The 14,894-nt window shown below is 44.8% G+C and overlaps 1 protein-coding gene across 2 annotated transcripts in view; it reads left to right on the plus strand.

Moving 5' to 3' along the window:
• Positions 1 to 14,894, plus strand: part of NISCH (nischarin) — a 37,003-nt gene that overhangs the window by 1,223 nt on the left and 20,886 nt on the right. For both annotated transcript variants that reach the window (XM_056128904.1, XM_056128905.1), the window contains exons 2-3: positions 768 to 851; positions 2,480 to 2,662. In XM_056128904.1, coding sequence (XP_055984879.1) covers positions 768 to 851; positions 2,480 to 2,662 — 267 coding nt within the window. The remainder of the gene's footprint in view (positions 1 to 767; positions 852 to 2,479; positions 2,663 to 14,894) is intronic.

Genomic DNA, 14,894 nt, shown 5'->3' on the forward strand with positions numbered 1-14,894 from the left:
ATACCGACGTCTTGGGGCACCCTTGGCACATGTCAGGCAGGCCCTGTACTCCGCATTTTGCATGCATTACCTGATTGAAATCTTAAACCTGCCAGATTCGGAGATGGGAGACCGAGGTTCAGAGGGAGGCTCCAGATCACTTACATAAGTGGCTCCTTCTTAAGCCGCTGTCAGGAAATGGCGAGACCAGGTTTGGACCCAGGACTTCTTCGCTCCCCAGGCTCATTCCCCTAACCGCTGATGTGCTGCCTTGTGTTAGGGCCAGAGTGCCCAGCCTGGCCCTTCCCCCACTGCCCATTAGCTTCTTAGTGCCTTCGTTCTTGGCTCAGCGGCAGAAAGCACAGCCATGAGCCAGCTGAAGGTTTGGAAAGGAAAAGGACTTGCTTCCAGACTTGGGGGGGAAAAATGACAGGGAAAGCTCATTTTCCCAGGCCTAGGTGAATATTGCCTCCCTTGGAAGGTGTGGTTTTTGCCTCCGCTCAGAATGGAGGCAAAAAAAAAAAAAACTAGAGGTAACAGGCTGGCCGATTGCCTTCTCCATCTTTCATTGTGAATATCATCAGTGACGTATCCCCTTGCCAGTATCAGGGCCTTGGAGGAGGCTGTTGGGGGAGGCCTGTTGCTCAGAAAGGGTCCTAACAGGCACGGGCTGGTGGGCAAGAATAGCTGGGTCTTGGGGGGGGGGGTCTTGGTCCTGCAGCTATCCCTCCCAGGGTGGGGTTTTCCCTGTTGCTGTCTCAGCAAAGGCTGTGGGGTTTTGCTTGTAGGTTTACATCATCCAGGTCACTGATGGCAGCCATGAATGGACAGTGAAGCACCGGTACAGTGATTTCCATGACCTGCATGAAAAGGTAATCTTTGAAAATCAGAATACTGGGTTTGGGGCCTTTTAAGGCCAAGTTCCCATTGTGTCATCGGTGAGCATTAGAGCAGAACAGGCTCCTTGTTTCTGATGTTCTTTCCTAAACCAGCGTATTAATGTAATGGACACCACAAAATATCTGGTGGCTCCTGAGACTTGACTCTAATGTAAGACAGTGTTACAAAGAGCATATATAACTTTCGGGTTTGTCAACTTTTTGTGGGAGCCTCCTGAGTGGTATTCAGGAGAACTGGGGACCACTCTGCGGTCTTGACCAGCTAGACCACAGTTCAGTGCTTGGGCCAGAGGATGCCTTGCTGCTTAGGACCTGTGAGTGCTGGGTGCCACCGGTGCTACCCTGAGCAGAGTGCTTGTGTGGCTATGTGGTGCTCAGTGTATGAGATGCACCCTGACCCCTATTCTATCTCCTGACCTTGGAACTTCAGTTTTGGGGGAGATTTTTAGGGCCACACCCTGTAAGGCTGATGGCTACTCCTGTCTCTGTGCTGGGATGTTGCTCTTAGCAAGGCTCAGGGCATCATTTGTACCAGAACTCTAGCGTGCAAGAACGTACACTTAGTCAATTGAGCTCTCTTCCTGGCCCCTGGGACTTCAGTTTTTGTCTGTTTATTTGGTTTTTGGCTACACTCAAGCAATGCTTAGGGGTCATTCCTGGCTCTGCACTTAGGAATTTACTCCTGATGATGCTTGGGGCAACCATATGGGATGCCGAGGTTAGTTGCATGCAAGGCAAATACCCTACCCGCTGTACTGCCTTTCTAGTCCCTGGATTTTTTTTTTTTTAAGATTGCCAGACCTAGCTTAGATGTAGGGTGCTAGGGTAGTTTCTCTGGTAGGAAATAGGCTTGAATTAGTTTCAGCTTACTATAGCTCTTTTAGAGCTGGTACTTTTCATTTTTGACTGATATTTTATTCCTTTGTTTCTAGAGAAAGCTGCCTTTCTTTGGGTCATTCGTGTCACAAATAGTTTTTTGGTTATTATTTGTTTTTGAGTCATACCCAGCTATCTAGGGGACTGTTCCTTGCTCTGCTCAGAGGTCACTCCTGACAGTGCTCAGAGAACAGTATGCAGTACTGGGATTCAACCAGGGTCTGTCTCATGTAAGACAAGCACCTTACTGACTGAATCACGAGTGTTTTGAAGACAGTTTTCAACTTGATTGCTTTGGAAAGGATCGTTTTAGAGACCTGTAGGTAGCTTCTGAATGTCTCTTCCAAGAAGTCACCAGCTTGAGCTCATTGTCTGAAATTGAATTTATAATACTAACATACCATGGTGAGGCCAGATTGCAGGCATGCTGGTTTAGTTTTAACTTGGGGAGAAAGATTGGGTTTGTTCGCATTACTCAGCCGTGCTCAGGGATTACTCCTGGTTTGCCCTCATACTAAGGTCAGCAGCTTGTAAGATAAATGCCTTAAATGATGTACTATCACTCCAGCTCTGCAGGTGTGCTACATTTGATTGTGAGTCCTACTGCTCCTGTCAAGAGGGGTTGTGTATGATGTGACAAGTACCTGCCCTCAAGCTGCTTGGAGCAGGCTTGCACAGTGGAAGATCCTTCTGATCTGTGATTGACATGTTTTGTTTTCTTGCAGCTTGTTGCGGAGAAGAAGATTGATAAAAATCTACTTCCACCCAAAAAGATAATTGGGAAAAACTCAAGAAGCTTGGTGGAAAAGAGGGAGAAGGATCTTGAAGTCTATCTCCAAACCCTCTTAGCTGCTTTCCCTAGTGTGGCCCCCAGAGTTCTGGCCCACTTCTTGCATTTTCACTTTTATGTAAGTTCCTCTTGGGTTTTCTCCTTTGCCATCAGAGCCTTGAGCAGCAAAGACCTCACCTTTGTGGAGAGCTGGCCTGGAATTTGACCTGCAGTTAGAACCGGAGCGATAGCACAGCGGGTAGGGCGTTCGCCTTACAAGCGGCCAACATGGCCGACCTGAGTTCGATTCCTCCGCCCCTCTCGGAGAGCCCGGCAAGCTACCGAGAATATTCGATATGCCAGACACAGTAACAACAAAGTCTCCAATGGAGACGTTACTGGGCCTGCTCGAGCAAATCGACGATCCACGGGAGGGCCTTTACCTTTACCTTAGAACCGGAGGCACATCATGCTGGGGTTTGGGCTGAAGATGCTCACCAACAGATTTGTCCTCACGAGTCAGACTGGCCGTATAGCAGCTTTCCTCTAGCAATGTTATTTAGTAAGCTGGCCTGTGGGAGTTTGCCTGAGAAGCAGCTGACACCTGGCATAGACTGGTATAGAATTGTTCAGAACTCATGATTTAGGAGGGGATCAGTCTCTAGGAAGAAAATTGCTATCTGAAATTATTGCCAGGGCCCAGTGCTGAAGCTGAGGGGAAACACCTTCCCTGCAGAACAGCAGGAGGGGAGGGTGCAGAGCAGCTCTGCACTTGCTTCCTCATGGGCCAGAATCAGCTTGCTCAGACTCAAGGACAGGATGGCTTGTGAGACTTCCCCATAGTCAGAGGGTGTAATACCAGAATGATGTAAAAGTAGGTAACACTTCTTCTTCTCTGCAGGTAACTGTGAGAGGATACAGAGACAAGAGTCATTTCAGGACTGTAGCAAATACCAAAACCCACCCAGAAACCTTAATAGGGGTGGTTTAAAAAAAAAAAGCCGAGGGTGCAACCATGTGATGTTGTGGTTGTGGATATATTTAAAAGTTTTTCTTCAGGATCGGCGCGATAGCACAGTGGGTAGGGTGTTTGCCTTGCGTGCGGTCGATCTGGGTTCAATCCCCAGCATCCCATATGGTCCCCCAAGCACCGCCAGGAGTAATTCCTGAGTGCCGAGCCAGGAGTAACCCCTGAGCATCGCTGGGTGTGACCCAAAAAGTAAAAAAAAAGAAAAAAAAATTTTTTCTTCAAGTATTTTCTGAGTAGAGCAGCTGAAGCTTCCCTAGAGTGCTAGGTAGAACCAGAAAATACAATGATGGTGACAGCATTGGATCCCTAATCTTGGAGGGGCTGTGTGGAGGCAGCATTTTCATATGAAATAGGTATCAATCCTTTGAGTTTTGTGAGCACATTACAACAGCGTATATGATTAGTAGTTTCCAGTGGTAAACTTTTTTTTACCTTCTACGAGAAAAATTTTTATTCCTTTTGTGAGTATTTCCTAATAAACTTGACTGGTTGTATTTTTAGAAGTAATATATTTTAAGAAAACTTAGATTAATTATTCAAGAATAAAATTTAAGCAGCAGTTCTTTGAAAATAGGAATTATTGTTTAAGACCTGACCTTTTGGGGCCAGGATGTGGCTCAAGGAGTAGGACACCTGCCTTGCCTGTTTATTTTCATTTTCCGTTTTGGGGCCACACCTAGCAGTGTTCAGGCTTACTCCTGACTCTGTGCTCAGGTATCATTCTTGATAAGGCTTGGGGGGGACTATTTGGGGTGTTGGGGATTGAGCCCTGGTCATCTGCATGCAAAGCAAATGCCTTCTTGGCTGTACTATCTCTCCAGCCCTGCCTTGCATGTTGCAGACTGTAGTTTCTGTCTCTGGTACTACAACAGTCCTAAGCACCAAACACTACTGGGAATGACCCCACAATAACATTATTTTTTTAAATTTTGCTTTGGGAGCCACACTGGCAGTGTTCAGGGCTTATTACTTTTGGCTTTGCACTCAGGGATCACTCCTGGCAGACTCGGGACTGTATGGGGTGCCAGAGATCAAACCCTGGTCAGCCACATGCAAGACAGACGCCCTGTACTATCTCTCTGGCATTTCCCTATGGTAATTTTTTTTTGAACCAGTGCTTTATTAACGCAAGAATTGGGCATTTTAGAAAATTTATATAAAATTAAATCAGTAGAAGTGTTTAAAATTAAACATTTCAAGATTAGTTAAACTTATATTTGGTGCTTAGTAATTTTTTTTTAAGAGGTAAACTTTATTTCCAGTTTTTTAAGTGTTTTTTTTGGGGGGGAGGGTGGTGCTTGGGCCACACCTGGTGATGCCCAGGGGTGACTCCTGGCTCTGCACTCAGGAATCACTCTTGGTGGTGCTCAGGGGACCATATGGGATGCCGAGGATTGAACCTGGTTCGGCCACGTGCAAGCAAATATAGTACCCACTGTACTATTGCACCAGCCCCCATCCTGCAGTAATTTTTTAAAAAAAGGTCTGGGGTTTAGAGGAGGAGGTGGTCTCCTGACTGAATGCCCACCTCTCAGCATTAGAGAGGCCTCTTTTATTTTCTTATTTTATTTTTTAAAAGTTGTCCACAATTTATTACATTTAATATTCTAACACGAGTCCCACCAACCATTATTTCGCATTTTACCACCACCACCCAAGCCTGCCCCAAAAGCAGGTCCTAAATAATTTATTTTGTATTGCTTGTTATGCATCATCTGCTAAAAATGATCCCAAAAAGTTTCCTTAAAGGAAAGTGTGTGAAGGTTGTTGCATCTTACCCTGGAGCTGTTAAGCAGAAAGGCCTTTTTTTGAGATAGATTTACTTAAGAAGTGGGCTTGGGACCAGTCCACAGCACCGGTTCTGTTTTCAAGACATGTACTCCTGCTTGGAGCAGTTTGGATTATTGCTACTGTGAAGTTTGTCCTTGCTTTATATAAATCTGAAAATTCCAAAAGTGATTGGCTCATCAAATAGTAATTCAAGGTTTCTCCACTGTAGCATCATTGACATTTTGGACTCTGAATAGTTGTGGGGACTGACCTGTATATTGCTCAGAGGCACCTATGGCCTCTTCCCACTGCCAGTAGTAAGTCCCTTCCCTGGTTGTGTCTCCAGACATTGCCATGGGCAGAGTTACAGTTGACCATGGCATTAGATCAGCATTAGATCTTCATATGGTTTCAACTCAGGTGTTAGTCTTTGTGCTGGTCGGTAGCTCTCTAGGGAATGCTTCTTGTAACCTTTGACCCAGTGGTGTCCTCTGAAATGGTTCCAGACCTGATCCACCTCTTAGAAGATGAAATTAGAGGGTGGACCCAGGTTACCTTGTTTGGATGAAGTGTGAATTTTTTTTCTTTGAGTCATATTTTTTCTTTTGATATTGGGGAGGAGGAGATGGCCTCAAAGGAGGGCCTCACAGGTTTAAAGCATGTGCTCTTCCATTGAGTCAGATCCCCATGCCCCAAAATGCATATTTTGGAAGTATGCGTTGCCCTAGCTTTTAGTACTTATGCAGTTGTGCATCATCTATGACTTCTTCATAATTATAGAGTATTTACCCCCAAAAGTATTTACCCCTGTCCTCTCCTGCCCTTGTAATCTCTATAATTTTTTTTGTTTTGTTTTGGAGCCACACTTCGAGGTGCACAGGGCTTACTCCTGGCTCTGTGCTCATGAATTATTCTTGGTAAGGATTAAGGGACCATGTACGGTGCTGGGGATTGAACCTGGGTCAGCTGCAACAAGGCAAACGCCCTACCCACTTTTTTTTGGGGGGGTTTTTTTTGGGTCACACCTGGCGATGCACAGGGGTTACTCCTGGCTCTGTTCTCAGGAGTTACCCCTGGCAGTGCTCAGGGGACCATATGGGATGCTGGGAATTGAACCCGGGTCAGCCGCGTGCAAGGCAAATGCCCTACCAGCTGTGCTATTGCTCCAGCCCCACCCTATCCACTCTTATCTTGCTCTGCCCCCTGATCTCTAATCTGTTTTCTTATCTCCATTGGATTGACTATTTCTAGACATTTTAATAAACAGACACTTATTGCATATGATCTTTTGTAACTGCTTTCACTTAGAATGATATTTTAAAGTTCATTCATTTTGTAATACAGAATCAGTTCTTTGGTTCTTTTATAGCTAGGTAATTTAGCTAGGTAATTTATTATCACTCTTTTTTTTTTTTTGAGCTACACCTAACAGGGCTGGAGTGATAGCACAGCGGTAGGGCGTTTGCCTTGCACGCAGCCAACATGGCCGACCCGAGTTCGATTCCTCCGCCCCTCTCGGAGAGCCCGGCAAGCTACCGAGAGTATCTCGCCCGCACAGCAGGGCCTGGCAAGCTCCCCGTGATGTATTCGATATGCCAAACACAGTAACAACAAAGTCTCCAATGGAGACGTTACTGGGTCCACTCGAGCAAATCGATGATCAATGGGAGGGCCTTTACTTTTCACACCTAACAGTACTTAGAGGCCACTCCCAACCTGGTACTTGGAGTTGCTTTTGGTGGGGCTTGGAGAATCCTGTGTTGCTAGAGATTGAACCTAGGCCTCCTTTATGCAAAGCACACATTCAACCAATTGAGCTGTCTCTCTGACCCCATAATATTCTGTTGTTTGGAAATGCCAAATTTTGTGTATCTGTCAGTTGATAGACATTGGGTTGTTCCCACCTGTTTTTGAACCATCGCTAGTGGTGCTCAGAGGCTACCCCTGGCTCTGTGCTCAGGGTCACTCCAGGTGGTCCCTGGGGAACCATGCAGTGAATTGAATCTGTTCTCTTGCATGCAAAGCCTTTGCTTAATCTATTAGTTGTTTCCCTTTCCTCTTCCCACTTTCTAACTTATGAATAATGAATATTCTTTTTGGTTCTGAGGCCATACTGAGTGGTGCTCAGGGTTTATTCCTGGTGGAGAGTAAACCTAGACTTTTTGCATATAAGGCGTGCTTTCTACACATTGAGTTCTCTCCAGCCTGAAAAATGAAATTCTTATGTGAATTTTTTGTTTGTTTTTGTTTGGAGACCACACCTTGCAGTACTCAGGGGTTACTCTGGATCTGCACTCAGGGATCACTCCTGGTGGGCTCATGAACCATATGGGATGCCAAGAATTGAACCTTGGTCGGCCACATCACTCCAGCCCCTCTTGTGTGGATATGGTTTTGCTTCTGTTGAATATATAACATAAATCAAATAGTGTAGATTGCTGGGTCATATGGTAACTCCAAAGCAGTGCTCAGGAGGCCCAGGGTTCATTCTTTGCAATACTTGGCCCAGCTGTTCAGCCCATTGGTGCTGAAGGCCTACACTCAGTGGTGCTCGGAGGCGAAAAAATGCTGGGGATTGGAACTTGAGACCTCTATATAGGACATGCACTCAAGCCCTTTTTATTTGTTTGGTTTACTTGTTTAGTTTATTTTGGTTTTGTTTATTTTTTGTTTTGTTTTTTTGCAATTTGGGTCACACCCGGCGATGCACAAGTGTTATTTTTGGCTCTGCACTCAGGAACAACTCCTGGTGGTGCTTGGGGGACCATATAGGATGCCGGGGATTGAACCCAGGTTGGCCATGCGTAATGCAAATGCCCTACCCACTCTACTATTACTCTAACCCCGGTTTACTTGGTTTTGTGGCCACTTTGCCCTGGGATCACTCCTGGAGTGCTCAGATAAATTGGGATCAGTGCATACAAGGCAAAACACCTTAACCTCCGTAAATCTCTCTAGCCTAGTTTGTCTTTTTTGTTTGTTTGTTTGTTTGGGCTGTATCCAGCTGAGCTCAGGACTTATTCTTGGCTCTGTGCTCAGGAATCACTCCTGACAGTAACTCAGAGGACCATATAAGCAAATGCCTTAACTAACCCCAGTACTACAATCTCTATCTCTCCTGCTGTCTAGTTTATCTTTGTTGTTGTTGTTGCTTTTTGTGTCACACCCAGCGATGCTCAGGGGTTACTCCAGGCTCAGGAATTATCCCCCTCTAGTTTATCTTTTAAAATTTAAGTAATTATTACCCCCTCTAGTTTATCTTTTAAAAATTAAGCAGTTTAGGGGCTGGAGCGATAGCACAGCGGATAGGGCATTTGTCTTGCACACAGCTGACCCGGGTTCGATTCCCAGCATCCCATATGGTCCCCCGAACACCGCCTGGAGTAACTCCTGAGTACAGAGCCGGGAGTAACCCCTGAGCATCGCCAGGTGTGACCCAAAAAGTTTTTAAAAAAAGGTTTTTTTTTTCCCCATGATGGCTATATCATTTTACGCTCTCACTACCAATGTATAGATTCTCATCTTGCTACATGCTCACCACTGTATATTACTGTCTTTGGAGGGGGCCCACATCTCGTGGTGCTCAGGATAACTCCTGGTTCGGTGCTGAGGGATCATTCCTGGAAGATTTGGGGGATATATGGAATGTTGGGGATCAAACCCATTTTAGCTGAGTCAGAGACAAGTGACCTCTACATTGTACTACTGCTCTGGTCCCTAAACTCTTTTTTTTTTTAACAGTCATCTTGTATGTAGTGGTATCACCTTGTGGCTTTGAATAGCAGTTTTCTACTAACCAATGTTGAGCCTCTTTGCCAGTGTGTCTTGAGAAATGTATTCCAGGGCTGGGGAGATAGCACAAGGGGCTGGATTATGTGCCACACATGCAGAATCCCACATCCAGTCCCATGAGCATCTCTGGGAGTGAACCCTAAACATAGATGGGGGTAACCCCTGAATGGTGCAAGGTGTGGCAATAAAACAAAAAATAAATTCAAATTAGGTTACTTGTCTTTTTGTTGTTAATCTCTCCAAGCTCTTTAGATATTTTGGATATAGATCTTTGTTAGATATATGATAAGCACAATATTTTCTCCTGTTGTATAAATTGTCTTCATGTTCTTTTATTTTTATTAAAAAATTTTTAGTTGGATGTGGTACCCAAGCACATGTGTTGCCTCCATCTTCCCTATTGAGATGTGTTCCACTTTGATACTTTAAAGCTGGCATGTGGGGCCCTCTCTCTGCCTTTGCAAAGCCTGCATTTTCTCTGCCTTTGGAGAAGCCTGCATTCACACACACACACACACACACACACACACACACACACACACACACACCCCTCCCTCCCTCATTTCTCAGAACTTCCAAATAAACCTATAAAAATTACTTTCTGAAGCTACTTTCAAAAAGAAGTTAACTTTGAGGGTGAGGGAGGATGGAAAAAGAAGAAATTAACTTGAAGAACTTTAAAGGGAAATAGAAATAATGAGAAAGAATGAGAGAAACAAATATGTGCTTCTAGAAGGGAAAAAGCCTTCCTTTTTAATTTCCTCTCCCTCCCTGCTCCCTTTATTGTCGTTTTCATCATTGTTGTTGTCATCTTCAAGATGATGATGGAGAAGGGGCTTGCACACATATTGGTAGTGGTACTTGCAATGCTTTTTTAATTTTCTTGATAGTGTCCTTTGACACCCCTAAGTTTTAGTTTGAGATTTAGATGAAGTTCAGTTTCTGTTTTGTTTGTTGTTTGGTTTGGGGCCAAACCCAGCAGCGCTCAGGGCTCATTCCTGGTTCTGTGCTCCAGTATTATGCCTGGTGGTCTCAGGAAACCACAGAGGTGCTGAGAATTGAACTCAGTCAGCCACATGCAAGGTAGGTCCCCTACCCACTGGACTATCACTCTGGCCTTGAAGTTTAGTTATTTCCCCCCCCCCCCCCCCCTTTGGTCACTGATACTTTCTTGTGTCCTATCTATGAAACCGTGGATCCAGGATCACAAAGATTAATGCTGTGTTGTTTTCTTCCAAGCTTTAGTTTTAGCTCATGTGTTTAGGTTTGGTTGTTTTAAGTTAAGATACGTATGTGGTATAGTTCTGGTGTCTGACTTTCTTCCACGATACAAATTTTAATGATGAGGAATGAAAGCACCCTTCTTTCCCTTGCCATTCTTTCCCTCTCCAGAGTTTAGCAGGCAGCCCTCCATCATAGTCAATGTGCGTACCTTACAGTAGGCCTGTGTTGGGCTGTTCCACAGGGGTTCTTGGACCTTTAGTGACATTCAGACTCCTTACAGAGAGGCTTTCCAATTCACTGCAGTGACATTTCACAGAGAATTCCAGCATGGCATTTTGGTATGATGCTTTTGTGAGGGTGCCTTGAGTAAGGAGTTTATCTCCCAGCTCTGCTGCTTCCTGTTCATTCTAAGTCAGTTGTTTACCCTTTCAGGATCCCAGTTCCTCTTTTGGAAGCTTGAGGTGGTAACCTCAGGTCCTTGAGGATCACAAAGACCTGCAAGAAAGTTAGAGGTTATAGACCATCTATGGTCACCAGCGCCAGCCAGTCTTGTCTATGCTAGTAAGGAAAGGCTACATATATATATATATATATATATATATATATATATATATATATATATTTATGGTCACACCTGGCTGTACTCAGGGCTTACTACTAGCTCTGTGCTCAGGGTTCAGTCCTGGTAGGCTTGAAGAACTATATGGGGTGCTGCTGGAGAATATAGGTTGGCTGCATACAAGGCAAGAAGTGCCTTACCTGCTCTACTATCCTCTGACCCAAAGGAGATATGTATTTTCTTATCTTTAAAACCAATTGGCTAGGAGAAATACCATTTTGAATTTTTAAACCAGGAGCTCTAGCATCCAGTTTTTTTCTATTATTTGTTTCAGTGGCAAGGTACTGAGGCTATGAATGAGAGCAGATTTTTTAGCAATTTACTGAACATCTTGGAGTTCTCCAGCTTGAATCTTCTAACATGAGGAATTTTACTTTAAGTCAAATTACATATATATACGTGTGTGTGTGTGTGTGTGTGTGTGTGTGTGTGTGTGTGTGTAATATGTAGGTATATGTATATGCCTTCTGCTGCACTGCTTCTCCCAAGCATAAACTCAGAAGTCAGACAAGGACCCTTAGCCCAAGCATGTGTGTGGCCCGCAGATATAACTGACCTCAGAGACACTTAGTCCCAGAACCATTCTGTAATGCTCTGTGAGCAGCCCTTGCTACTGCCTTAGCTGCACAGAGACACGTTATTCTGGTGGGCAGCTAACTGATGGTCTAGGTCACATTTGCGGGGGTTGGCATTACAGTTTTTCAGCAAACCTGGCACTTTCTTCTTAAAATTTTTATTGAGGAATAAAGAGTGTTCATGTTTTTGAGCCACACCCAGCTATGCTCAGTGTTGCTTCTTGGCGTAGTTGGCTAGATGCTGGGGAGCTGCTCCCAGCAGTGTTCAGGGGACTGTGCCATGTTGGGAATGGAACCCAGGCCTCCAATATGCTAAGTAGGAGCTCTAGTCCTAAAGAACATCTTTTAAAAATATATTTCAACCTGGGAATGTAGCTCAGTGGGAGAGAGTACCTTGTATATGTGAGGCCCTGGGTTAGAGCCCCAACCCTGCAAAATTAAAAAGTTGATTTTAAAATACTATTCTATTTATAATTATTATTTGCTTTATTATTGGTATGTATGTTATATTACATATTTTTATATACATATATATGTATGGTTTGGGTTTTTGAGCCACATTCATCAGTGCTCAGGACTTACTCCTGGCTCTGTGCTCAGCTCACTCCTGGCAGTGCCTGGGGGTACCTTATGTAGTGCTGGAGTTGAACTCATCAACTGCATATGGAACAAGCACCTTTATCCACTGTGTTACGTCCCAGGCTTCTATATGGTTATACTTTATATAAGTAAAATCCATTTCAAGTCAAGCATTTATGGTACCCTGAAGCACTTCAGGTTCCTCTGTAGAGGATAAGTGGGTGTCATCTAGCCCCAGAGATGATTGTATCTTTGCAGATTAGACAAGAGGCCACCTCTCTCCTTGCTTTGCTTGACCTTGCTCTGCACAAGTCAGGATTTAGCCAGAACCTTCCGAGGAAGTAAGAAAAAAAGAATTTATCTGTGGAGACCCATGGTCTAGATACGGGGATGAAGAAATGAAGGCATTTCTTTTTGTATGATTAAAGAGTTTTCCAGAGTGAAGGACAGTTTGAAAACTGAGTAGACAGTGTTGCAATGCTGCACTTTCTGTGCTCCAGAGAGCTATGAGAAGCTGTTACATGTTTGGTTGCTCTGCCATGAGCCCAGACCCACATGGTCTCAGTTCTTTGCCTTCCAGATATCCCAGTCTGTCCCCTCTGCATGGCTGACATGTAGAATGAGTTTTCTCATGTTCCTTCTGGATTGACAATATCTGCCCAAAGAAATGGAACTTTTGAGATTGGGATGGTGAAGCAGGAAACCCTTTCCAATGTGAGCCCCAGTGTCAGTAACGTGGAGGAGGAACTGTTCTTGACCCAGGGGAAGCTGCTTAGAGACTTGCCTTTCAGGGTTCCAGCGTTTGTGGCTGTAGGGAGAGTGGGGAGTGCTGGTGTTGAGAGCCAGGCCTTTGGATGCTTCCAACTTAATTGTAGGCTTCTTCGTTCCATAGTAGTCAGGGAGAATGGAATTGTGTTTAAGTTGCTGAAGTGGGGCAGGAAAGACAGTACAGCAGTAAAGCACTTTTGTTGCATGCAGCTGATCCGGATTCAGGATTCAGTCCCTGGCATCATGGATGTGTCCTGAGAACTGCTGGATGTGGCCCAATACCCCCCCCATCCTACCCCCCCAAAATTCAAAAAAACAATAACCTACAGTATATACATGGAACTCCAGAGTGAACTGCAGCCTCTCCTCCAGCAAGCTGTCACTCTTTCCTCTGCAGAGCCTTTCAGTCCTCTGATGGCTCTTTTCCATCCCATCCTGTATCTTGCCAGACTCTGCCTGAGCCCCTTGACCTTGAGGCTGTGATTGCTCATTTTCCTTCCATTTGTGTGTGAGAACAGGAATTAGTCTCACATTATATAAATGCTTAATTTCAAGTACATAAACACATTTTAAAAGATACCATAAAAGTACTAACAGAAAAAATGAGAAGATTTTTAAAACTGTGGGAATGGAGAAAAATAACAAAGGAAAGTCATCTCAGATTTCTGTAGACATAAAAAAACCTCAGCTTGCTTGTTCTTCCTTGAACATGTATCTGCTTGCTTGCTTTTTCCACTCTGGAGAAAGCCCATGTTCTGTCTGGAACAATATTCCTCTCATTCTCTCCCTTCACTTCTAAGTAAATTTTATTCAATAAAAGCTATCTTGTTTGGGGGCCGGAGTGATAGTACAGCCGATAGGGTGTTTGCCTTGCAAACGGCCAACCTGGGTTCGATCCCCGGCATCTATGTGTCCTCCAAGCACTACCGGGAGTATTCCCTGACTGCAAAGCCAGGAGTAACCCCTGAGCATTGCTGGGTGTGACCCCAAAAAAAAGCTATCTTGTTTCACTTTAAAAAAATGAAACATATAAAAAGGTTTTTGATACCCTCTTCCCCCATCAGGGACAAAGTATATTTGCTGCTCACAGAGAGGGAGAAGACGCTTCAGCATATAAATAACCTCTAAACCGTCTGTATCTAGCTATCATAGTTAGAGACAAACAACCAAAGAGAAAAACAGGAAAAGGACAGCCTGTCTCCTGTATCCCGGCGCCTCTGGAGTCCCATAAACATGTGAATTGCATGTCCTGTTCCTGTGAATTATGAAGGCCGCCACACAGCCTCCGTCTGCACCTGTTGACTCAGTCCTGTTCGCTGCCATCTGTCAGTTGATTCCAATTCTTACCTAGGCAAGGTGAGGCTGAACACCCCTGGGGCCCTGCAAGCCCCACATCCACGTCCTTGAAGTTCTGGGGCAGTTGACTGCTCTGTGAAGAGCTTTTCAAGGCCCGAGCTTGAGGGCATGCTGGGGCTGTTCTCTAGCCTTGTGCAAGGGAAAGTTGCAACCTCTCCACATCAGTGGTCTTGTCTGAGAAACCGAGTTGCAAAAGCATTTTCCTTGCGTAGGATGTTGGGGAACTAACTAGAGGGGTTGCAGAATGAGTTTGCTGGCTGGCAGGTTTGAGACCTAGTATATTTGCTGCTCACAGGCCGGAAGGCTTGTCCTTGTCAGGCTTCCTTTATCACATCCTTCTAAAAGGAAATCCTTTCCTACTCTTTGGACCCTGGGACTAAGAGACTACTGCATTGCATGGTCATATGAATAAGCATAGGGAGCAAATTCTTGCTCTCAGCTTTGGGATGTGAAAGTAGACCTTTCTCAGGGAGGGGTGATGCTAGGAAGTCCTTTATTCCAGCAGAATAACCAGAGCCTTTGTTTCAGAAGAAGCAGTACTCCTTTCCAACCTGTACTCGCCTAAGATCTCCAGTGGCCCATTAGGGGATCTATTGGCTTCCTAGCCAACCCTTGGCATAGTTGTGCTCTGTCAGTCTTGCCTCCCCTCCCCCCCTTC

The sequence above is a fragment of the Sorex fumeus genome, unplaced genomic scaffold (assembly GCF_029834395.1).
Source record: "Sorex fumeus unplaced genomic scaffold, SorFum_2.1 ptg000072l, whole genome shotgun sequence".
NCBI lineage: Eukaryota > Metazoa > Chordata > Mammalia > Eulipotyphla > Soricidae > Sorex > Sorex fumeus.